The sequence below is a fragment of the Episyrphus balteatus genome, chromosome 4, assembly GCF_945859705.1.
Source record: "Episyrphus balteatus chromosome 4, idEpiBalt1.1, whole genome shotgun sequence".
Taxonomy (NCBI): Eukaryota; Metazoa; Arthropoda; class Insecta; order Diptera; family Syrphidae; genus Episyrphus; species Episyrphus balteatus.
Window position 1 is genome coordinate 30,614,993 of NC_079137.1, and position 26,379 is coordinate 30,641,371.

The 26,379-nt window shown below is 33.0% G+C and overlaps 3 protein-coding genes across 4 annotated transcripts in view; 1 reads left to right on the forward strand and 2 right to left on the reverse strand.

Annotated features, from left to right (window-relative positions):
* LOC129917873 (sodium-dependent nutrient amino acid transporter 1-like) overlaps positions 1–26,379 on the reverse strand; it is a 268,552-nt gene that overhangs the window by 136,866 nt on the left and 105,307 nt on the right. The gene's annotated exons all lie outside the window — the stretch shown is intronic.
* On the forward strand, positions 4,884–18,583 carry LOC129917865 (ubiquitin-like modifier-activating enzyme 1). The gene is made up of 6 exons (XM_055998053.1): positions 4,884–6,338; positions 11,685–12,736; positions 12,802–13,465; positions 17,009–17,317; positions 17,395–17,762; positions 17,832–18,583. Exons 1-6 carry the CDS (start codon positions 5,568–5,570, stop codon positions 18,244–18,246), a joined length of 3,579 nt encoding a protein of 1,192 aa, XP_055854028.1. The 5' UTR covers positions 4,884–5,567; the 3' UTR covers positions 18,247–18,583.
* Positions 24,085–26,379, reverse strand: part of LOC129917867 (matrix metalloproteinase-2) — a 319,353-nt gene continuing 317,058 nt past the window's right edge. For both annotated transcript variants that reach the window (XM_055998056.1, XM_055998057.1), the window contains 3 exons: positions 25,359–26,029; positions 25,162–25,303; positions 24,085–25,108 (listed from right to left, as the gene is read on the reverse strand). In XM_055998056.1, the coding sequence (XP_055854031.1) occupies positions 24,576–25,108; positions 25,162–25,303; positions 25,359–26,029 (1,346 nt within the window). In that variant the 3' untranslated portion in view covers positions 24,085–24,575. The remainder of the gene's footprint in view (positions 25,109–25,161; positions 25,304–25,358; positions 26,030–26,379) is intronic.

Here is a 26,379-nt window from a genome sequence, read left to right on the forward strand (position 1 = left end):
GGTAGATAGGGTAGGTGGTAACAGTTATCAGAAAAATAATAAAAAAAATCGCAGCCATAAATTTTGTGAGTTATGGGCATTTGAAAAAAAGTCGAAAAAATTGTCACCCTGTGACGGTTTTTCATTTGCCGTGACTACAAATCTAAACATCTACTAGTAGTAAACTACCACCTCCAATGGAACAGGGCTATTATCGACTACAGTCATGATCTCGAATGGGATCACAGACATAGCTCTCCCATTTACTGCTTCACACTACGGCTCCGCATGTGGGGTTCGCCGGTTAATTCGTCTTCTCATCTACTACTTTTCCAAAAAGTCTCCACTTGATGCTCGCGATATAATGCTCAACACATTCTTTCACATTAAATTTTGACATTTTGTTCTCATCGTTGTTGTTGCAAGAAAAAAATAAATTGCACGACTGGGGTCGCACGTACTTGCTCTTATGCTTAAAGTAACTATAATGTTGAAGCTTTTTATTCAAGAAATTTAAAATTCGATATTTTGAAGAAATTTGAAGTAGTATAAAAAAATTAAATCTGTTTTTATAATTAATAAAACTCCGTTTTAAAATATCTTAAAAAAAAAAAACAAATATGCCATTTTATTTCTCGTATAAAAAGGTATTTTTAGAAAAAAAAACTTTGAAAATTTTAGGAGCCGTTTTTTAAAAAAATAATTTTTTATATATAAAATTTTTTTAACATTTTTCAAAAAAAAAGTTGGTATGCCATTTTGAAGAAATATTTAATTTACACATAAAAACTAAATTTCAAAATTTTTCATTGATCCGTTTTCAAAAAATTGATTTTTCAAAAAAAAATTTTGAAATATTTTTTAAAAAACCAAAAATGCGTTTTTTGAAAATTTTCTAAAATTTTAATATTATCTTTACTTACACACTTTTGTATAAAAATTTTCATTTAAATCGGGTTAATTTTGTACGGATATTCAGAAACGAAAAAAACCGTTCTATGACAGGTACCGTTAATAACGGTACAAAAAATATTTTTTTTATTTAAAAAGTTGGCCCTTATGTGTAGTATTACACACAAAAATTTTAATCAAAATCGTTAGAGCCGTTTTTGAAAAAAATTAACTTTTCTATTTCCGTTATATGGCAGGTACCGTTAGTTTTGGTCATTAAAAAAAAATTTCAATTTCCCCTCTAGGGAATCACCAAAAACTGCTAACTACCAAGTTTGAAGAAAATCACTTCCCTCGTTTAGGCTGCAGCTCCAGATAGAGACAGACACACAGACAGACAGACAGACAGACAGACAGAATTGCCGGACCCACTTTTTTGGCATTCTCCATCATCGTAATGCCATGTAAAATTGTTATCTCGAGTTCGATTTTTTTTACGAATCCTAAACTTGCCCTATAGTACCTATATCGCAAGTAATAAGAAGCAAAAATTTAGAAGGGGAACAAAAAAAAAAATGAGAATAAAAAAGGTATTCAAATACTGCCGTCAAAAATATGTATGTATGTACCTATATTTGTACATACGTGCATTGTTTATAGAAATGGTCGAAAAACACCAAAGATTAGATCTGTTTGGGTAGGGAAACCGACGAAGTTACGAATACTAGAGTTACTGGCGACAGAGTTACGAGCGTCAAAGTTACGCGAAACCGAAGTTACGAAAAACTAGAGTTACGAATTCTAAAGTTATGTTAAGCTATGACATGTGATTTTTGGGTTGGCAACAATTGCGAGGAACGACATGGAATTATGGAAATACAAACAAGAGATTAACATTTTTCACATTTGTCAGAACTAAATGAGTAAAGCGAAAATGGGTGTTATTTAATCTTGTAAAATTTTGATTGGATAGGTATAGATATACATATATGGTTTTGTTTTTGTAAGGGCCAGTTGTACAAATGTTTAATCCATGGATCAGCAACTTTTATTTTCTGAAATCGGTAGCAAGTCTGAAGTTTAGCACTGGTTCAAGGTTAATATATGTAGAAATAGCCACATTCATGCTTGAACCGACGTTGACCCGCAGCTAATCCACCGAAATCGGTGGGTTAAATTCCTGATCCGAGGCTGAACCACGTTTGTACAACTGGCCCCAAGAAGATCGCAAAAACGTTGAAATAGAAAAAAACATGAGTATACTTATGTACCTAAGTTTGGGGGACATAATTGAATTTAACTTCTTATTTGTCCAACTAATATTGCAAATACGTATTTTTTTTTTTCTATTAATTAATATAATTATTCATAGCGTATTTTGTAATACCCACTTTGTTATTATTTATATTAAAATAATAACCAAACTACCCCTTTTTTACAGACGTTATTTTGGTGTGGTGAACTGTTGTTGCAATTGTTGCCAACCCAAAAATCACATGTCATAGCTTAACATAACTTTAGAATCCGTAACTCTAGTTTTTCGTAACTTCGGTTTCGCGTAACTTTGACGGCCGTAACTCTGTCGCGCGTAACTCTGTTATTCGTAACTCCGTTACCATTTCGTTTGGGTACTGCCTAAAACAGAAATATTTTTACTTTTTTCAACTTTTCTAACCCAATTCCTGTTTGGGTACTCTGAAATTGTGCTTTTTTTCACAAAAAAGATGGCAGCGAGAGAGAAAATAAGTTCCCCTTCTTGCGATTTTCTACCCAAAAAATTTGTTCTGACAAAAATCTGAAATCTGTCAAAAGGTAGTGCTTTCTCTGTTTTACATATTTGGTCTTGTCGCACAACATAAACAAAACAAACTATAAACATGGCGGTGTGGTTTTTTCTTGTGTTTTAATTTTAATTTATTGCGTTTTAGTGGCACTATAGTGCTCAAAATATATTATAATATTCGAAGTAAAAATTATCCCCGTTCCATTGGAGGTGGTAGTTTACTCATGAGTAGATCTAGTACTAGAATTAACACAAGATCTTCTACTCGAGGAGATAGGAATGTGTAGTTGTTGTACTAGATTTCTACTCACGAGTAAACTACCACCTTCAATGGAGCAGGGCTATTATAAAAAAAAAGTGTTTGACGTGTTTTAATATTTTTCGTTTTTTTTTTCAATTTGTGTTGTTTAAATTTTTTGATAGAAAAAAAACAAACTACAAACATGGCGGTGTAGGTTTTTTTTTGTGTTTTTATATTAATTTATTAAGTTTTAGTGGTTAAATGCTTAAAATATATTAATATTTGAAGCAAAAATAATAAAAAATTGTTTGAAAAAAAAAATGTTTTCATATTTTTCACACTTTTGAACAATTTTGCGTTCTCTAAGAGGATTTTATCCCCACTCCTTAAAATTTGACAGTTTTCATATTTTGTCCAAAAAGAACCCAAACAGACCTATTAATAGAATAGGGATGTAAAAGAATCTGTCAAAGCCAAATATCTGACATCCCCAACCTTGATGAACATGACAGAAACAAATTTTAAATTTAATAAAACTCGGGTGTTAAATTAATTTTAGTATGAATTTATTGTTCTAAATTGTTCCTGACTGTTAAAAAACTCTTTCTTGTCAAATTGATTTTTTTGTTAAAAAACATAACAAAAATGATTTCTAATGGAGAAACAAAAATGTCAAGTTCATCAAAGTGGACAGTTCGACTTTTGAGCACTTCTTGCTTAAAAGCCCTATGTTGTCTTTTTGAAAGCAATAGTATTATTTTTACTACAGTAACAAAACCTAAAACAAGTTGTTTTTTTTTTAATCAATATGAAAAATAAAAGAAAAATAACAATTTTTCTAAGTTCGATTCACCGGCACACAAAATAAGAAAAGCGTCATGTACCAGAAACCAGACCTATCTTTCTATATGTTTTTGGGCACGCTGAATCTGAATTTGAAGTCCGTTTGTCCCTGTCACCCTCCAGTTTTGAGTAAAATGGAAAAAACTAAAAAAAAGGAAGATTTTTTGCCTTTTTTGGGGTATTTTTTACATTTTTCTCAAAACTGGAGGGTGACCGAGCAAAACGGACTTGAAATTCGGATTCAGCGGGTCCAAAAACATATAGAAAGATAGGTCTGGTTCCTGGTACATACAACTTTTTTTTTGTGTGCTGGCACTTTCGCGACATGTCGCTTTCATCCCCGGCATACAAAAAAAAAAGTTTCATGTACAAGGAACCAGACCTATCTTTCTATATGTTTTTGGACGCTCTGAATTCGAATTTCAAGTCCGTTTTGCCCGAACACCCCTCTAGTTTTGAGAAAAATGCAAAAAACTCCACAAAAGTCATGCAAATTCAAACGAAATGCAGTCACAGCTCAAAACTGGAGGGTGACAGGGCCAAACGGACTTGAAATTCGGATTCAGCGTGTCCAAAAACATATAGAAAGATAGGTCTGGTTTCTGGTACATGACACTTTTTTTTTTGTGTGCCGGTGTTATTAATAGACATAATTGAAACTATCATCAATCAGTTGTTGGCATTGATGTCCTAAAAGCGTTTGAGTACTTGGGCACAATTTTTCTTTCTTTGACAAGATTTCATCGCCACTCTTCAAAATTTGACAGATATTTCATATTTCTGTCCAAAACGAACCCAAACAGACCTCATTTGTCGATTGTAGTACTAGATCTACAAATCTACTCTTAATATTCTCCTCCTCCAACGAAAAGCGGCTAATGTTCCATGAACACGCCTTTATTTCTCCAACCCAACTATTACAATTTCCTTGTCAAAAGTTTCTTTCTCGAAAACCCAGATGTCACCTCACTTTGTACTACCAACATTTCAATACAAAAATCATACGTTGAGTTTGCGAAATTACACCGGCGCCCATCAGCGTGCAAAAAATAGCGACGAGCACATTTTTCTACTCCAACAAAACTCTCCAGTTGTCTCTTTTCTACCCCTGGTCGTTGTCTGTTAATTCATTTTAATTCTTTTTTTTTGTGTGTTCGTTCTATGTTCTATCTGTGTTGGGAGAAATTAAATAGTTTTTCTCGAGTGAGTGCTTCGTTGTTCTCTCGCCATCCCCAATAAATTCTTGTCTTTTTTCGATATATTACAATATTCACTTTTGATTTTATATTAAAGTGATAAAATCTCAATCAATTCACTGTTAATAAACATTCATTGGCATTGGAAATTGACATACCCAAAATATAATCCATTAAAAAAAATTGCGAATCGAGTCAGACTCTCAGACAAAAGATTCTCATATTCGCATTCACATTCACAGTCTGAGACGACAACGACGACGGGTTTGTGTGTGTCATAGAGTAGTCTAAGATTCTAATAAAAGAAATTAAAACATTTACATATTGCTCATGTAAATTACACAACAAAGCGTAATCAGTTTTGCATTCTCGAATTTTCTTTTCGTCTTCTAAACTTGATTTTTGTTTGAAATACGTTTCAAAAAGAAAAAAAATTGCCTTGAAAGCGTTTTTTTTTTAGTTTTCGTTTTTTTTTGTTAAATATCTACCTACTTGCTCTCTCTCCCCCTGGAGGAGGAACAAAGAAAGTTTTTTATTTGTCACTTTTTTTTTAAAAGAACTATATACTTTGCCCATAAGTAGGAGCGAGACAACTAGAACAAAATTGATTCAAAACCGCTCCTGGTGCCACCCGATGTCTAGTACTGAATTTATCGATAATTCCGTTGAGCCCCCAGCCGCCAAAAAGCGGAAGCTGCTTGCTAACGAGCAAGCAAACGCCACCGCCTCAGTAGCCGCTGAGGAAAGCACAACACCATCATCAGCTACTCCAACTAGTAGCAGTTGTAGTAATCTTGATAAAGGATTTGAAGTTAATCCAACTTCAACCACTACCACCCCCCGACAACAATCAGCAACGGCAATAGAAGCCGTAAGCAGCACGATTGTTGGCGAAGTATCGTCATCCTCTTCTGTTTCGTTAAATTCTTTGTCGTCGAAAGCAGCACAATCATCTTGTTCGTCTTCTTCGGCCATTTCAAGCTCCAACACGAATAGCAGTTCTTCCACCAATAATAATTCCACCAATTCCAACTCGTCGTCGAACAGCAACAACAATATTATTAACAGCAGCAGCAGAAAAGACAGTACTTGTGCAGCTAACGTTTCATCATCTTCGTCGGCGGAACAAGGAGCAAGTAGCAGGGCAACCAAAGAAAAGGATTCTTCAGCAGCAGAAAAAACAGGAACATCAACTATGGCAAATAGTGGAAATAGCTCTGCAGGCGATATCGACGAGGCACTTTACTCGCGCCAATTGTATGTCCTCGGTCACGATGCAATGCGTCGAATGGCCAATTCGGATATTCTTGTATCTGGATTGGGTGGCCTCGGCCTGGAAATAGCCAAGAACGTAATTCTTGGTGGCGTGAAATCGATCACATTGCATGATAAGGTCTCGTGCACGGTAAGTTTTTTTTTTTTATTTAAATAAATATATATTTTTGTCTTAAGTCAATTTTTTCTTTTGTCCAATTTTTATTATTTTTGCAAATGTTCTTTCCAATGATCTGTAATTTGCTTTTTTTCAATTTTTTTTTTCTGATGATTCATTTTGGTGGGGTGACAAGGGAGCGCAAAAAAAAGAAGAAAAACTTATTTCTTTTTTTTTTTTTTCATTTTTTATCATCATCATTGTCGTTGGGTTTTTGTGTTGTGAGGTTAGATTAGTAAAATTCACCGCGATTAATCGATATTGTTCTTTCCTTCTGGTGTCGGTCGATTTGGGGGCACATTGTGGAGTTGCGTCGGTGGCTGTGTGATGGCCAATTTATTCAAAGCAATTGCACTTAATTTTTGTACCCAAAAATATACATTCAACTTTTTTGTTTTGTGCAGTTGAATTACTTATATATTTTCATGGAAACCGAAAAAATGAGTACCACACTCTAAAAATATCTCACGTTTTGTTGGTTTTTTTCTTCACTCACCGGTAAATATAAGTCCACAAAAATAATGTTTGTATGCGATTTGTTTTTTTGTGAGTGTGTTGAAGTAATTATGATTATGTGTATTTGATGGGAGCCCGCAACTTCGGAAATTTTTTCTGAAAACAACATTTTCATATCATATATATATTTTTTTATTTCTTGAATTGACTCGAGTGTTATGTTTTTGTTGCAGATTTTTTATTGATTTTTCTGTTCACCATATACCTATTCATTTTGATGGAGTTTTCACTTTCAGTTTTCTCTGTATAAATAATCTTGGATTGGGTTTGGGTTTTATTGTTTACACAATAAAAGGTACATTTGTATCATTTTTTATATGAGCCAAAAAGGCGATGTCTATTGCAATTTTATGTGATATTCCTACCTACAACTTAAAAATAAAAAGATTTTACTTTAAAACTTTGATTTAATGGCCAACATTAAACATAAAAACTGGCAATCGTGATTCCGCACCCAATTTGTGTTCATTGTGCATTTTCGGAGTAATTCAACATGACTTTTATTATAAAAAATATTGGTAACCGAATAGGTATATAGGTACACTTACCAATAAATAGCTTTTAAGTGATATCAAAAACTTTCATTGCATAGATCTGTAGTTTTTCTCAGGACAAATGTAATAAGTCAAATCCATAGTCCTTCAATCAAGTAATTTCAGAAAGAGCTAAGTTTTAATTTTTTCTGGTTTTAGTTTTTATAGACTATAAATACAATTATTTTGTCCAAAAAGCTTAAGTCTAAAAATGGAAGGACATACATAGTATACTTGCAAATTTCTTCTTTTTTCGAAGATTTTTATAATCCTGAATGGGAATACCTACAATTTTTCATCCTAAAGCGCCACATATTCTCTTGAGATCTGAGCATGAAACAAAATGCAGAATAGTGTTTTAAAGGACTTGTTTTATAGTTCTTATTAGGGTGTAAATTGAATAAAATTAAATTAAAAAATTGTTTTTGTTGTTATTAGACTTATTGAAAAACCCGAGATAACCGAAAGTTTACCCATAAAGATTTTGACTTAAAAATCTTGTTCATTGATTAAGCAACACAAAACTAAAAGAACGTCTTATTTTACACAATAATTCAATTGTAGGTTGAAGTTCAAATTCCTAGCATTTTTTTTTTCACAAAATTTTAAAATTCAAATAAAAAATCTTGCAAGTGTACATACATATTGCTCATTTACTTGAATGCGGTCATAACTAAAAAAATCACAAATTTTGAGTTATTGAAATAAAGTAGTAGTCTTTAATCCTGCAAACAGGATGTTAAAATAATAATATGATAGATACATATATCACTACTACTACTGCAAAATGCTATCCGGTACCTTTTTCTTAGCTGTTTGAACACACTCAATATTTGTATGCCCAGATTGAATGGTTTACGTGAGATGCACATATTTATGAGTCAAATTAAAAAAAAAACATCTGAGTTCACTTTTAGGATGTAGATTCTCAAAACGTGGATGCATAACAAGAGGTATTAAGTAAGTAAAAAAAAAACATTAACAAATCTTAATGTTAAATAAAAGAAGTATTGAAGTACAGGGAATAAATTACTACGATTGTCTCTGAAAAGCGGTTTGATAAAGCTATAGGACTTCTCTACTTGATAAGGAAAGGGTAAAACCAATTTAAGTTATATGCATAATTCACAACACAGTTCTGGGCTTCTCTTTCATGTACATTCAAAACAGTTCGAAACTTTTTCAACACGTTTAATTAGCAATCCACTCTTTCAATCTAATTCATCTTTTGTTTCTTGATAAAAGTACACTCTTAAAATGATACTTGACCAAATTTTCTGTTTTTGAAAGTTTTTTAAAATTATATTTTTTTAAGTCGAATTACAATTAAAAATGTACAGTTTCATTTAAAAACAGAAAGAATTTTTATAAAATAGGCTATAAAAATACGCACGAATAAAAAGCAAAATAAAATACAGCCATGGACAGAGAAATAGCACACTATTGAGAAAAATCATGCGAATCGAATTTTAGATATTAGGAATGCTTTTTATAAATTTTTTTCTTTTGGTATATTATCGAAATAAAGTGATGGAGACAAAAATATCTTAAAAGTACCGTTATTTTATATATTTATTTGCACTAGCAATATAATGCTTTTTCTGTCTCTTTCGCTAGTGGACACAGAAATAGCACACATTTGTTTAACCGTAAAGTTTTTATTCCGCGTTCAAAAGTTGTAGACGAAAATGCATTCATTTTATTGCTACTATTTAATTAACAAGTATTTTTGAAAAAAATAGGCAGAAAACATCATTAAACTGCGAAAAAAGGGAGAATTACTTTCGAGCCTCATAGTCAAGGGAAAAATCCTTCTTAATTAGCTTAAACTCTAAATTTTTCGAATAAATGATGGATAAAGCCATTTATTTGGAAAGAGCAAATAGAAATTTAAACTCTGAAATTAAATTGCGTTAACTTCTTCCCCGCAAAACTTCCATACGAGTGGATAGAGCGATCACAAAGAAACACGCAAATGTGGGCCTTTTAAGTCATCTCGCACGATTTTGCCTGAAGTAAATATAGAATTCGGCGAAAAAAGTGTCAAGCAGACTTTTAAGAAGGATACTTAATGATGCTGAGTTGTACAGACAGGTAAGCAAGAAAAATCCAATGATATAAAAAGACACATGAAAGATCACCTAACATTAGCTATAAAACATCTGAATAAAAACATGCAGTTTTGAATGAGAGTCTTTTGGAGTGATGAAATAAAGGTTAACCGCATTGGAACCGATGACAAAACATTTGTCCATCGCCTAAAATGTTAAAAGGACAAGCCAAAGTATTATCTCAAGATGATGAAACTAAGAGGATAGGATTTGATGGTCTGGGGCGCATTTTCCTGGCATGGTAAGGACCCATTGGTTAGGTGGATGGCAGAATTGATAAATTCTTTTGTCTTAATATTACATTAGAATACCGAGGAACCATATTTCTCGCCAGTTAATTAGATATTCATACATGACAATCACCCAAACATGCATCAGAAATAGTACAAGATAGGTTTTCGGACGAAAAAATCGATGTTTGCACCTAGCCATCTCAAATTCACAATCTTAACCCCATAGAAAACTTATAAATTGATGTCAAGGTTAAGCGTGGGAAAAGGAAATTCAAAAATTCAAACGATCTTTGGGCCAGAATCAAAGAAGCGTGGTGCCGTACTCCACAAAGTGGATACCAGACGTTAGTTGAAAGTTTACCAAAGAGGTGCGAAGGAACTTTGAAAAACTGTGGTCTACTAACAAGTTACTAACTTAGTTGTATTGAATTTATTGGAAATTGTAAGAATTTTTGCTTAGAAATGATTATTTTTATGATTTTCGGAATGTGGGCTATTTCTTTGTCCACAAGAAAAAAGGGTATTCTCTAGATATTATATTTTTAAAAATTGAATTGAAATAAAATAATTTATAATTATTAATTTTATGAATTCCCATAAGCTAATGCATGCCCTGATGTAAAAATTATAATATATAAGTTAAAAGGTCCCAAATAAATGCAATTTTTGTAAGAAAAATCAAAAGTGTGCTATTTCTTTGTCCATAGCTGTACATCAATCAGAAGGGGATAGCAATTTTTTATAAAGTGAAATTTATTTTTAATGCAGAACACAAATTACCTACTTATCAAATACTTTATGTTAATTGATTTTTGAATAACTGAGAATGTCTTATCTTATATAATGTAGCTGGAATCCGAAACCTCCTTAGTGATAGAGCTTACATTTTAGGGCTGAATTCATTAACGCAGTGATGCTTTTGCATCAAAAATATTTCTGGTGCAAATGTGATACACATGACCTACACACGTCTATACCAATTATGAGAGTTATGGAGATTCTTTTATTTGACTTATTTAGAAAAAAAAATATGAAAAACTTGTCTGTTATTGTATGTAACGAAAACGACAAGCAAAATTTCTTTTAGAAAATAAAAATTCTAACTAGCGTCTTCGTATCGTTATCATTACACCAGGATTGAGTTGGCATTCAACACGAACCATAGGAAAAAATTTTGTCATTCCTGCGTCACCTTCACCTTAGTAAAATTTGTACCTACCTAGACTCAGAGTAGAGGGTGCAGTACTCAGTAGAATTGACGCTGCAATGTATTAAGAAATTTATATTGATTTTGGAGGTAGAATTATTCATTATTACATAACACGTAGACGTAGACTAGACTTGTATTTAACCTTTCAATTGTATCATAACTGTTTTTTAAGTAATCAACCATTTCTATTCTCAACATTTTGAAAAATAAAATAAAGCGATCGCCATTATAATCAAACATAGCAACGTAGGTATTCTAATTATAAATTTATCAATAAAAATGCATCTATTATAATTTATAACCAAGTATATCCACAAACAAGGGAGTATTATATACGAAACACATTTGATGCAATATTGTCTTTACACGTAAACAAGTTTATGTGTGATGTCAGGCGATTAATTTTACGCTGGGTGATGTTTTTTTTGTTTTGTGTTGAAAAAAAAAAAAATTCTGTTTTTTTTTGTTTACTGACGAAATAATGCAAAGTACAGGTGAATGACATTTATTTTTTCTCCGATTCACATCTGGTCTGATTTTAACAAAATAAAAATACATCTTTTATACTGCGCATAAAGTGCTTCCCCACAGGTAAACATGTTAACACAATAATTACGCATATGACTCAACCTAAGTCATTTACAAACAAAAGAAAAACAACAGTTTGTTGTTGCTTAGCTAATTACAATAATTGTTTCTCTTTTTTGATGTTTCAGATTCGTGATTTGTCTTCTCAGTTCTATTTGAGTGAGGCCGATGTTGGAAAGAATCGCGCCGAGGCCTCTTGTGGCCAGTTGGCTGAGTTGAATAATTATGTGCGCACCACTGCATATACAGGTGATCTAACTGATGATTTCCTAAAGCAGTTCCGTGTAGTCGTCTTAACAAACTCAAATGCTGACGAGCAACAACGCATTGGAAAGTTTGCCCATGAAAATAACATTGCATTGATTATCGCCGAGAGCCGTGGTCTCTTCACAAAAATATTCTGCGATTTCGGTGAAAATTTCACCATCTACGACCAAGATGGTCAACAACCACTTTCAACTATGGTGGCTGGAATCACCAAAGATGCGCAAGGTGTTGTTACATGTCTAGATGAGACACGTCACGGACTCAATGATGGTGATTACGTTACCTTTTCGGAAGTCCAAGGAATGACCGAGCTGAATGGTTGTCAACCTCTGAAAATCAATGTACTCGGACCGTATACATTCAGTATTGGCGATACTAGCGCCAATAGTGAATATATTAGAGGTGGAATTGTAACTCAAGTCAAAATGCCAAAAACTGTTGACTTCAAACCTCTGGCTGAAGCAGAGAAGGAACCCGACTTCCTCATTGCTGACTTTGCCAAATTCGATCATCCTGGAACTTTGCATACAGCATTTGCAGCATTGCAGAAATTTATCGAAGAAACTGGCAACTGTCCACGTCCTTGGAACAACGATGACGCTCAAAAATTCCTTCAACTCTGTAAATCGGTTAATCCCGATATCAATGAAAAGCTCGTGCTGACCTTTTCGAAGACTTGCGCCGGTAATTGTTGCCCCATCGATGCTGCACTTGGTGGCATAGTCGCTCAGGAGGTGCTGAAGGGTTGCAGTGGCAAATTTACACCAATTTTCCAGTTCTTGTATTTTGATGCTATTGAATGTTTACCCGATGAAGATATCTCGGAGGCAGATGCCCAACCAATTGGCTCTCGTTACGATGCTCAAATTGCAATTTTCGGAAAGAACTTCCAAGATAAACTTGGAGACATCAAGTAAGTATATAATCTATTTCTTGAGATTGAACACTTTTTTTTAAATGAGATCATTTTTTTCTTAGATACTTCATTGTGGGAGCTGGTGCCATTGGTTGTGAGCTACTCAAGAACTTTGCCATGGTTGGTGTAGGTTCGGGCAAGGGTGAAATTGTCATCACCGATATGGATCTCATTGAAAAGTCGAATTTAAACAGGCAATTTTTGTTCCGTCCCAAGGACGTTCAAAAATCAAAAGCGTTGACCGCTGCCACCGCTATTAAGCGGATGAATAATGATGTGAAAGTAACCGCATATGAATTACGTGTTGGTGTTGAAACCGAAAAGGTATTTTCGGAAGAGTTCTTTGGCAAGTTAGATGGTGTAGCCAATGCCCTGGATAATGTTGATGCCCGTATTTACATGGATCGTAAATGCGTATTTAATCGCATACCATTGGTTGATTCTGGAACTTTGGGCACAATGGGTAATGTGCAAGTAATCGTGCCATTTCAAACAGAGTCCTATAGCTCATCTCAGGATCCCCCAGAGAAGAGCATACCCATTTGTACATTGAAGAATTTCCCAAATGCAATTGAACATACTTTGCAATGGGCTCGTGATACATTCGAAGGGGTATTCCGTCAAGCAGCTGAAAATGCTTCACAGTACATTTCGGATCCTGGTTTTATTGAGAGAATTATAAAATTGCCCGGCATTCAGCCATTGGATATCTTAGAATCTGTTAAGGTAAGTCGTAAATCATATTTTATTTTTGAAAACTTCAAATAATACACTAGCCCATAAAGTCCTCAAAAGAAGTTCAACCAAGGTAAAGAAATATAGGTTATATCGGTAATATTGTTCGGTATTCCAATATTCACGTGAATAAGCCAGCTTCATAGAATTGCTATTGAACTACATACAAGGTTGTAAAAATAAATTCACCATCGTTAAAATTTAGCAAACCCAATTCAAATATTTTGTGATTATTTTTTTAAACTACTCCACAAGAATTTTTTCTTGAGAATGTGCCATAAGCAAAAAAAAAATGAAATCAAGCTCTTAATCATCTTTTTGCATACGACCCAATGTCCATACCTACATCTCACACAATAAGGTATTCTACCAGAATCTTTTACAAAGGGTTTTACTGTGTCAATGCCATTTAGCCCCAATAACAGCGATAAAAAGCTGCGCATTCTTTGGTTGACATTCTAAAAATCTCCGCGGATCGTCGATAACTCGACCATTTTCTCTTTGATTATTTCAAAAAACAAATATGGGATAAAAACATCATTCCATTTTTCCATTCACATGACAAAATTATTCCAGCCCGATTGAACATAAACATTCCAGGTTGCTTTTCTTTTTATTTCCCACAAGTAAATCGGATATCAAAAGCGATTCACACTTCTTTTTGTTCATCATATCCGTCCATTGTGATGTTTTATCCGCTGAATTGATGATGAAATGCTTTTGTGCTCAGTGACACCAAGTACTTACTCTTCCTGAGATTGAGATTAACACACTTTTTTAACAGTTTAGAACTCGACATCCTAATTCGGTTCATTAATCGTTATATCTCAATGTCCAACTAAGTGCTGGTGTTTTTGCATTTTATTGTACCAGGAGTTTACTTATGTTAACGGTCCAAGATGGATCTCGGGCAGACAGTAAGATCCCTAGCTAGCCTACATTTGTTCTTACTTTGCAGTCGTGTCGCATCGTAGACACCAGAGGTCTGGGTTCCTGTCCCAGACTCCATCTACTAAATTTTTTTCAGGGATACTGCCTTTTGCGGTAATTTAGTGAATGCTCCAAGAGTATCATTGTCATGAAAAAGTGGTTCTCTAATAATGTTCGGAATCGTCGGTAAATTGTAGACGCCTTTCAATCCATTCTTGCAAATTAGTTACGCGCACACAAGAGAGGTTGAGAGTTGTTAGTCACTAGCTTTGTTCCTTATTGAAATGTTGTACCACAAATTAAACGAATCGGGACGTAGTTTGATATTGCCTCTTTGACAGTATTTTCAGGGTCTCTCCTTTGAACATGGCAATACCAATTGAGCTGTTCGTACTCTATTTAAAAAAAAATGTATTTAAGACTTCCAAATTCCTCATGTATTTAAGACTTCCAAATTCCGAAATAAATTTTTGAGAATCACTTTCGTGTTTGAATGAAAAGAAGCATTCCCAAATCAATTTAGCAGAAAATTGCTACAAGAACGATGTTAAACAATTAAGTTGATGGTACTTTCAGAACTCAAAAAATTGATATCTTGCTTTTTTGATCTAAGAATGCATGTCCGCCAGTAGTCTTACTTAACCCAGGTTTTCCAGTTTCGTTTCGTGATGGTACTCGTTCGCTTGACTTGTTTTATCACAATATCCAACCTCATCGTTGGAACTCGCATCCGGACAGCTAATATTTGACACTTCTTCCTGGTACACATTTGAAATTCAACTGTCTCACGAACTCTGTGATGTTCACGCATTCAATTAACAAAATAACGGAAAGGAATATTTTTATTCGTTACAAAAAAAAAATATAGGATGCATAACCATTCATGCTCAAATTAAAAGTTTTTACCTTATTATCTGAGGCCTTTTGTGAATTGGGTTAAATATTTAACCTCGTCTAAATTTTTGATACTATTGAGGTGAATAAAAAAATTGTCAGCTGTAAAAAATTTAACTCTTTAGCTGTGTGAATTGGGATAAGTTTTAGACGTGGTTAAATAACACTGGTCAACAAAATTAAACTTTTTTTTTGTTACAGAAACCAAGGTATACTTTTCTATAGGATTTTGGTGTGCTGAGCTCAAATCCGAAGTCAAAAAAATTCTATCACATCACGTTTTTGAGATAATCCTGTTAAAAAATCGAAAATGCCGCTTTTTACCAGTTTTCGAGATTATTTCTTAGCTTTTGGTTATTTGTTTTAAATAAATTTGTAATGGTTTCTAATAGAACTAAATGTTGTCTTTCTAAATCCGTTTAAATCTTTTAAAAATCTCTTATCCTCTTTGAGAAATCTGAAATTGAAATCAACGTGTTTCGTATATCTCATATTTATTTACTTTTAATAGCGAATCTCGAAAAGTTCTTTGCCAATCGCTTTCAAATTTTGACACAACGTTCCATTTAGAATCTTGCAAGTTTTTATATTTGCGAAGGTGGTGAATCGCAGTGAGATACATCAAAGCGTGACCGTGTTAGATACTTATACTAAATAATTACTAGTGAGAAAAATATAATTTTTTTTCTTGTTAAAAACAAGATAAGAACTTACTGGAATGTAAATGAAACGTTGTGTCAAAATTTGAAAGCGATTGGCAAAGAACATTTCAAGATTTACTATTAAAAGCAAATAAATATGAGATATACCAAACACGTTGATTTCAATTTCAGATTTCTCGAAGAAGATAAGAGATTTTTAAAAGATTTAAATGGATTTAGAAAGACAAGATTTAGTTCTATTAGAAACCGTTACAAATTTATTTAAAACAAATAACCAAAAGCTAAGAAATAATCTCGAAAACTGGTAAAAAAGCGGCATTTTCGATTTTCTAACGGGATTATCTCAAAAACGTGATGTGGTAGAATTGTTCTGACTTCGGATTCGAGCTCAGCACCCTTGGTGTCTGTAACAAAAACCTTGTTGACCAGTGTAATTTGTTTAAGCTGCAAAACAAAAGAATTAATGGTGTCAAAATCTTTACAATATACAAACTTTCAACACGCGTTGTTCTGTGAATTTTATTTTTGATTCTCATGCATTTCCAATTTTTTTCATCATCAATAAAATAAAATATATCAAAGAATATTATTTTTCCCTTGATACACACTTATAAAGTTTTATTTCTTTCTCAATTTCCATTCTTAATTTTCAGTTTTTGATTATTTTTAAAAAAATTGCTAATCTTTCTGTGAAAAATTTAACCTCTGTAGATAAAAATTTAACCAGGTCCCAGAGCCCATTAAATTTTTGGCAGCTGAAATTTTTTGTGTTCACCTCAATAGTTTCAAAAATTTAACAGAGATTAAATATGTAACCCAATTCACACACGGCCTGAGTTAAAGAAATGGCCGTGCATTTTGCATTTGAACTAGTTCACCGGTCGTGAAGCAAAACTGCAACCGTTTTCTCAAGAAAGTTCAAGAACGTTCTTTTTTTTATCTTATGAACTTGGGCTTTATGTCCAGACTGGCGATAGTAAATGCTTCTCTTAAGGAACAAAAATAAGAAATATAGAAAATTTATATTTACGTTTTTTCTTACTTTTAGGTTGCTCTTATCGATGATAAACCAAAAGATTTTGCTGATTGTGTGAAATGGGCTCGTCTGCACTGGCAGGAGCAGTACTCCAATCAAATTAAACAGCTTCTGTTTAACTTCCCGCCGGATCAAGTCACTTCAAGTGGCCAACCATTCTGGTCCGGACCAAAACGTTGTCCAGAACCACTTACATTTGATGTCAATGAACCATTGCATTTAGATTACATTTATGCTGGTGCAAATCTCAGAGCTGAAGTATACGGAATTCCCCAAGTTCGTGACAGAAAGGCAGTAGCAGAACTTGTTTCGAAAGTCCATGTAAGTTGTAGTTACTTATTTACCTTTTTTATTTTTAAAATAAATACTTATAATAATTATGTTATCATTTTTGAAAGGTTCCCGAATTTAAACCACGTTCAGGCGTTAAAATTGAAGTGAACGAGAATGCTTCTTCGAACAATCAATTCGACAATGACAGCGAAGTTGACCAAGATCGTGTCAACAAGATACTTACCGAGTTAACAAATCTAGGAAAACTGAACTTCAAAATCACACCTCTTGAATTTGAAAAAGACGATGATAACAACTTGCACATGGACTTTATCGTAGCATCGTCGAATCTGCGTGCTGCCAACTACAATATTCCACCAGCAGACCGACACAAGTCCAAGCTGATTGCCGGAAAAATTATTCCAGCCATTGCCACTACAACATCTGTGGTTTCTGGATTTGTTGTCCTGGAAGTCATTAAGCTTTTGCATGGGTAAGGATTTTTTAAAATTTTTTCTTTCACTCGAAAACTAATTATTAACATCACCTTTTTTTTCTGCAGCCAAAAGCCACTGTCGAAGTTCAAGAACGGTTTTATCAACCTCGCCTTGCCCTTCTTAGGCTTCTCTGAGCCGCTGCCAGCTGAAAAGAACACATACTACGGTGTTGAGTGGAACTTGTGGGATCGCTTCGAGGTCAAGGGCGAGATGACTCTGCAAGAGTTCCTCGATTACTTCGAACATAAGGAAAAACTCAAGATAACCATGCTGTCTCAAGGTGTATCGATGTTGTATTCGTTCTTCATGCCAAAGGCTAAATGCGCTGAGCGCATGCCTTTGCCAATGACCGAGGTGGTTCGTCGAGTTTCGAAAAAACGAATTGAATCACATGAGCGATCGTTGGTGTTTGAAATTTGTTGCAATGATGAGGACGGTAACGATGTAGAAGTACCCTATGTACGATACACTCTACCCTAAAGCAGCAAAACGTAGTCTGTTATGAATTCATAATTTTATTTGTGTCGCGTATTTTAAGTTTTTCATATTAAAACTCTATTAAAAGAGTAAAATTAAACACAAAAAAAAAAAAAAACAGTATCATAGAAGCTCAGCCAAAACAGAAAAAACATAAAGAAAAAAATTGGGCAAGATGAGTTGACAAAAAAATACGTAACATATTCGATTGAGTAATTATTTTTTTTATTAATATAACATCGCGTTCGATTTACCATAAACAAAATAAATGTAACATTAAAAATTGTTTAGTTTAACTATGGCTGATGTGAATTCAATAAAATTTAAATATATATTTATACATTTTCTGACTTTTTTTTAAATTTAGATTAAAAGCTATTTTCCATGTTTCTTCGGAGTTCCATTTTATTTATTTATGTACATATGTATGTACATATGTACAAATATTCATATACAACACGCATAATTCCTGAAGCGTCAAGCGCTTTTGATCTATGAGGCAATTGGTGAGTTCATAAATGTAGGACTGCAGCAGTGCTGCAAAAAAGAAATGATAATACTACGAGTGAATTTGGAATAATGTAGTACTCGTTCTTAGAAACAAGGACATATAGTTCTCAAAAGTTGGATACATTTTTTAACAGACAGTCCTTGGAAGTTCTATTTTGCAGAACTGCTGCAGTCCTGCATTTATGAACTCGCCCAAAGCTACCCATACATTGGCAAAGTAAATACGTTTTACGGTAATCCTTTTGTAATTGGACCGGTTCAACGCAAAGTACCTGAAATTAAGTTCTGTGTTGAATATGCCCTAAAAAACGTATCAGGTCACCAGAAAGTATTTTTAAATTTAGTTTTTTTCGTTAAACAGTGTATTGAAATATAAAAATCTGTAATTCTTCTAAAATACACTTGAGCCAAAAACTAAGTCAAATCAAAACTTTGGCAGATAAGGTAGCACCTTCAAGATGTTGTTGTTGTTCAAAAATTATAATTAGATAAGTGTCAAGTTATTTTGTTTTTGCTCTCTGATAACATATAAATTACACGGTGTTACAAAAATGAGGTTTTAAAATATACGCGGGCGGAGACCTATCACGTTTTGTAGAGCTAGTTGCACTAGGGCCCTATTTTGTAAAACGATTATCGTTGAAACTACTTCGTTTTCGTTGAAATGCGACTACGTATTACGATAATCGTTTAACTTCAACTATACTCGTTAAGCTTTACGACTGCCATTTACCTATCGTTTAACTTTCGTTTTCGTTTAGCTGTCATAATATTATTGCGTTTGCTGGTAGAATTCATGTGAGCCTCAACAAAAATATTTTTTTTGGTTTAGTTTGGCCAAACGACTTTCTCGTTTTACATAATCGCTCTTTGTCGTGACTATCGTTTACTTCAGTATCGTTGACTTGCCGCTCGTTTCAAGTTACGTAATAGACACCCCCAAAATCTGGAGTTAGGGGCAAAAAACGGTTTTTTTGACCTTCACCCATTGAAAAAAATCTAGCTCCGTCAAATTTTTACCCATTTTCGATTTTTCAGTATCGTTGACTTGCCGCTCGTTTCAAATTACGTAATAGACACCCCCAAAATCTGGAGTTAGGGGCAAAAAACGGTTTTTTTGACCTTCACCCATTGAAAAAAATCTAGCTCCGTCAAATTTTTACCCATTTTTGATTTTTTCACAGTTTCTGATAGGTAGATAAATATACCTTTTCAACAATGTATAAAACATGTAACTCGGTTAAACCACCTAGAATTTATAAGCTGTCAAAGTTCAAAAATTCCATTTTTTTCGTCATTTACCCAACTTCGACATCAAATTAAAGTATATATTTTCACAACATGCTGTTTTAAAAATATATTCTAAAATAATGTTTTATGAAAATCAGTTTAAAATTGGCTTAGAAAAAAAATTTTACGATTTCAACCCAGATACAGAAATTCGAACTTTTAGGTAATGAAGGAACAAAAATGTTGTTTTGGCACGTAGTAGGATAACTTGGGCGCCAGGATTTGATAACGGGTTTTGGTAGAGGAGTTCAATACAAACATTTTTTTCTTTGGGAGGGGGGTCTATCTCCCCCCGTTAAGGTGGGAGGGGCAGTTTTCAAAAAAAAAAATTATCAAAAAAAAAATTATTAAAAAACGCAACACTTACAGTAATAAATGATACCTTTTCCGAAAGGCAAAATTGTACATTTAATTCTTATTTTTAAATCAATATATTATAACCAACAGTTTTTGAAATAATCGATTTTTTAAAAACTTATTTTATACTATTTTTGTCTAGACTGTGAATTTTAATAAAAAAATTAATTCCACAGAAAACAGCCTCAATTGATTCCTTATCGAACAGTAAAAACTATATGTTTCTATGTCTTCTAGTTTTTGAGGAGTTATTCAATTCGTCTGTATTTTTTTTATGTTTGTTACCTCATAACTTTGGACGGAGTGAAAAAAATTTGATAATTCTTTTTGTATTGCTGGTGCCTGCAGGTGGTCCCATTTCAATTTCGTTCATTTTGAACCATTGGAACTATGAGAAAAACCATTTACCCCAGTTTTGGTCCATGGAAGTCTGTTTTGTTTTTTTTTTTTTGATAAAAATGGTTATTAAAGACTGCCAATTCGTATTCAATTCGTCTGTATTTTTTTTATGTTTGTTACCTCGTAATTTTGGGCCGAGTGAACCAATTTTGATAATTCTTTTTGTATTGGAAAGCTGGTGCCTGCAGTGTGGTCCAATTTTAATTTTGTTCAGTTCTGGCCATAGAAACTATTAGAAAAAACATAAAACCCAGTTTTGATCAATGGATGTCGGTTTTGTTTTTTGATAAAAATGATTATTGTTAAGGAAATAGCTTTTTGACGTTTTTTCTAAATTCACCTGAGTTTACCCTACTAAAATGTCAAATTTCTAAAAATCCTGAATATTCAAATTTTTAAATTAAATTTTCTCTGATAAATGTATGTATTTTTTTACATCTCTAAGGCTTACCATAAAACTCAAAAAATGAACTTTAAAGCGTGGCAACCGTATGCCTTCACAGGATGTCGCCAGGCAACCCATGTTTCTTTAGACACTACCTTTAAGAAAATATAACTCTTAACTGGTAAAACGATCTTAGCGGGATCTTAGACTATAGGTATAGTTATAGAGGAAGGATTGAGCACGTTCAGGAAACTTTAGGGAATAAATATTCAGCCCTATCCCTATCTCTAGTTTCACGTGAACAAGATTCCACCCGGAAAAATTGAATTTCCCTATCGTGAGTTTCGGGCGAAAAAGTTTTCATGTTCGGACATCTCTCGGTATTTTCAAATTTTTTTTTTCAGGTAAGTCAACAGCTATCCTCTCACTTAAATTTTTGTGCCGAACAAGAAACTATTTTAGCGGAACATGAAAATTTACTCCGGGTGAGACTCACGATACCATTTTTTTAAATTCCGCATTTCCAAGTAAAATTATCTAAATTGGTAGGTCTTCCAATAAAATTACCTAAATTGGTGGGATTTTTGTTGATAGCTAACCAATCAGAGACGCGAAACTAACCAAAATATTTAGTCCCTAACTTTTCTGAACCTGTCCATTGCTACTTCGATGTGTGACTTCCCTCTGCAGATTTCAAAGCAAAGTTAGATAACTATTTGCGTCATTCAAGAAGCCATCGGGCCTATCGACTATCGAGGCATCCGTCGGAGCGGAATCTTGTTCGATTTCATATGAATCGGAGAGTTTTTACCTATCGGAAGTATACTTCGAACTGAGCATGATTCGTATGAAATCAAAGAATTTTCGGTGCAGAAGGATACCTCGATGTCTTTTCGTATTTGTGCTGGTGAATAAAATCAAGTGGATTTAGGTTCATCATTTAGATTTAGTATTTTTTTTAGCACTAGGATTTAAGTGTGAGCTTGAATTAAGAAGCAAATTTTACCTCTCATAAACCTCTCTCAGAAGAATTTTTTGTGTTCATACAAAACGACAGATACAAAAGACAAAATAATTCCAGTTTTGTTTTCATTTATTTTAAATTATTAAATTTTGTTTATAATATTCAATATATGCAATACATTTTACAACAGGTTTTTGTCAAGTCATTTATTTTTTTTTTCTTCCTGATTTCACAGTATGTAGTTACATTTTTTTCTTTAAATACAAAAATAAAAAACATACTTACAATTTTAAATATAAACTGAATAAAATTAAATATAATCAAATATTCAATTTTATTTATTTTTTTTTTCTTATATGCAAATAATATGATTAAAAAATTAATTAATTTATTACAATGGATTTTTCTTCATCGTTTTTTATTTTTACCTTCGAGTAATTTATTATGTATATCTCGTTAATGAATTTATACATTTAGTTTTTTTCGGCATTAACATAGTATCACATTAACTTAACAAAACAAAATGGCTGTGTTACGGCTAAATCTTAATTTATAAACTTAAAAATATATATGTACTTAAATTTAAAGGGCGAATGAAAGTTGTCTTCAGTGATGGAGTTTTTATTTTTTTTTTTGTTTATTTAATATCTTAAAAATTAAATTTGATGCATTTACAGTAAAAGGCATTTTGTGATTGTTTTTATTTTTTTTCTAATTTTTTGTTTATCTTTTCAAAGCAGTGGTAATCGAACTTTGGTGTAATTTCCTAGCTGCAGTTTATATCCTTTTTGTGTTGATGTTATAAGGCACAATAATGTTGGGTGTATAGATAAGAGGCAATTTTGGTAAAGGCTTGTTTTATTTTTATTTAATTACATAAAATCAACGCAAATTTATAATTCAAAGGCACAGTTTTTGAAAAAAATATATATTTTTAAACTTTCTATCAATGGAATCAAACTTAAAAATTTATTTATTTATTTTTTTTTTTTTTTGAGACTAAAAAAAATTAACAATACTGCTTTGGCCAGGTTTTAAAGTGCGCACTTAAGTCAAACCTTAAGTTCAACCTTACTTTTACATGTTTATCCAACTACTTTGGTTGAAAATAAAGGATAATGTTTCCAAAAACAGTAAGATTTAAGTTCATACTAGCAAATTTAAAGTTGATGTTTCAGTTTGAAAGTCAATACCCATTGTGAAACTGATTTGAGAACTATTATTACTTGAGAACTATTAAGGTAAATATTTTTTCTAATAGTTGTGATGTGTGTAGAGTTTGTTTTTAATATTGTTTGTTTAAAAAAAAAAAAGAAACAAAAAATTATATACAAATTTCAAGGCACTGTTTGAGCTAAAACAAAAATAAGGCACATGTAATTTATTTTTTTATTTTGGGTGTTTATTATGCTTTAAACTTTTTTTCACATTAGAAAGTAAAATAAAAAAAAAATAAACAATAAATTTAATGCTGAAGTTTCTAAAAGCACTTATATTATGTATCTGAAAATGTCAAAATATGCATGAAGACTTAAATTTTTTAATCTTTAGCAGTAGCAGTATTTTTTGAAACATCAACATTAAAAATTTGATATTTAATGCACAAAAAAAAAACTTTCTATTTTTGGCTCTGATGATTTAATAAAGAAAATATGAAGTTAAAATTAAGTGTTAAATTTGATGTTGCGTTCTCTTCCATACCAATGAGTAATAAAAAGTAAATGGCGGGCGGTTGAGGTGGAATAACTAGATAGAAGACTTATAAAAAAGCTATTGGCAACATAGTGTTTTATAGATTCACAAAATTACATATGTTGACATAAAGTATAGTGTACTATGACATCCAGTACAGTGTACTATGAAATACAGTAAAGTGTAATTTAACATACAGTACAGTAACTTTGACATACAGCACGGTAACTTTGACATATTTGACATATAGTACAGTGTACGTTGCAGATATTTGAGGCTGAATAGAAAATTTGAATCCAGTTCAGTTTACCGTGACATCCAATACAGTGTTCTGTGACATACAGTACAGTATACTGTGAGATCCAGTACAGTTTACTGTGACAAACAGTATAGTGTACTTTGACATACAGTACAGTAACTTAGTGTACATTGCGGATGTTTAAGGATGTTTAACTATTTGCTCTTTTCAACTGTTCAGTGACGTAACATTAAACAATTTGGAACAGGATTATGTTCACCCACAGTCACAACAAGTGTGAACACTTTCTGTGTTTTAAATCTGTACTATTCTTTAAAACTTTATATCCACAGACTTAAGGTGATTGATTTAAGGTTAATACAGAAAAAAGAATGAAGTTCACGACAGACATCAACAATTTACGCCTTAATAGTATGTTTTAAAATAATTCGAATAAGCACCTACAAACTATAAAACTACAAGCTCTGTTAAATTAACTAAATGTACATTAATAATGGAACTATAACTCCTAATAAAATAGTAAATTTCCACGAAACTCGCCACGATGACGTTGCTTTCGATATCGGAAAGTTTCTTTCCGACACTAACGGCGAATTAAACGATGGATTCTGATCGATTTCATTCGATTCAATTCTTGGACAATTCATCCATTTGTGAGCAGATAATTTTGGTTTATAGTGAGCTACTCGCATTCTGTTATCATCGAATTCCCAATATTGTAGACCTTTGAAGAAATAAGTCTTTCCATTGGTGTATTGGAAGCCTGAGTCAATGTAATAACCAATGCCATCCCAAATGGACATATCGCGAGGATAATCTAATTCTACTCGGCCAATTTCTTCGTCGAAGCGCCAGTAAAGGGTGCCACTGTAGAGGTAGGTGCGATTATTATGACCCCAAATTAATGCTGCATCGATATGATCAACGTAGCTTGGAAGGCCGAGATCTGTTAGAGGTCTGGGATAACCATGTTCTAATTCTGTCGAACTAAAAGCATAAACATAACGACCTAAAAAGATGAAGAATATTAGTTAGTTTTTCCAAAATGACATCAAAGCTTACCTATGAAGAACACGATCTTTCCTCGTGCATTCTCATATACTGCATCGATCTTTGAGAAGTTTTCTGGAATTTTACTCCAAAGCCTACGAATTTCGTATGGGTAGCCTCGGTACAGTCCTTGTTCTCCAATTCGCCATAAATACTACAAAAAAAGGTTGAATGTAATTTTTATTTGAAAATCAGTTAATTGATCTTACCTGATCTTTAAAAATAAATAGCTCCCGTCGGAGCATAGAAATAGCATCATAAGGAGTCTTACAACCATCAGGCTTATTTGGTTCCACAGTAGTTTGGCGGTGCTTATGTCTAGGCATGTGTGTTGTTCTCGGACGGTGAGGTTGAGTTCTTGGGCGATGAGTTTCAGTTCTTGGTGATGATGTAGGTCGTGGAGTTGAAGGTGTTCGAGAGGGTATTTCGTTATCGGGTCGAGCTCTTGGGGGAGGATGTCGTGTAGGTTTCGAATAAGGATATCGAGGATCATTCGGACTGTAGGGAGTATTATTTGGCGAGTATCGTGGATCGTTTGGTTTGTAGTGCGGATAATGTGGTCTGTTATCCGGATTGCTAGGTCTTCTTCTAGGATATTCGGGATAGGTGGGTTGTTTATCAGGATAATATCTAATCGGTCTTTGAGTAGTTGTTGTTGTTGTGGTGGTAGTTGTTGGCAGTGGTCTTGGATTATATGGACCCCATTGTTTATCTTTATTCCCATATAAATTTTGAATAGCTAATTGATCATCTTCTGGTAGTTCACCATTGATTTGATAGCCATGATACCAAGGAAACATAATTGCATTTTCTGCAGAGGAATGACCCAAACCGAGTGAATGGCCGAATTCGTGAACTGCTACTCCCATAAGGTTTGTTCCTAGAAATAAAAAGAAAAGAAACAAAAGTTAAATATTTGCATAGAATATAAAATTTAAGATTATGTACAATCTATAAAGCTATAAATTCAATCCTAAGTGGGCTTTAGGTCTGGTTTATAATTTTTTCTATCTTGTCTCCGACGTTTCGACCGTGTTTACAGTCTTCTTCAGGGCTAATATTTAAAAAAATATAAAAAAATTATAATAAATGCTAAAAATCTATTATCAATACTTACAGATTCTATCTTCTAATTTAAGAATTTAATCTTAAAAATGTTAAGGTTTTGTTTGTTTTTGTTGGTTTTTATTTTTAAATATTTTAAAATTTCAAAAAATTCGAAGTCTTGAA

What these genes read in the sequence shown, in the direction of transcription:
- LOC129917865 (XM_055998053.1), top strand. Translation starts at nt 5,568, where the DNA reads ATGTCTAGTACTGAATTTATCGATAATTCCGTTGAGCCCCCAGCCGCC. An exon ending in ATATCTTAGAATCTGTTAAG is followed by an intron (nt 13,466 to 17,008) that starts GTAAGTCGTAAA and finishes TCTTACTTTTAG; the next exon opens with GTTGCTCTTATCGATGATAA. An exon ending in AACTTGTTTCGAAAGTCCAT is followed by an intron (nt 17,318 to 17,394) that starts GTAAGTTGTAGT and finishes CATTTTTGAAAG; the next exon opens with GTTCCCGAATTTAAACCACG.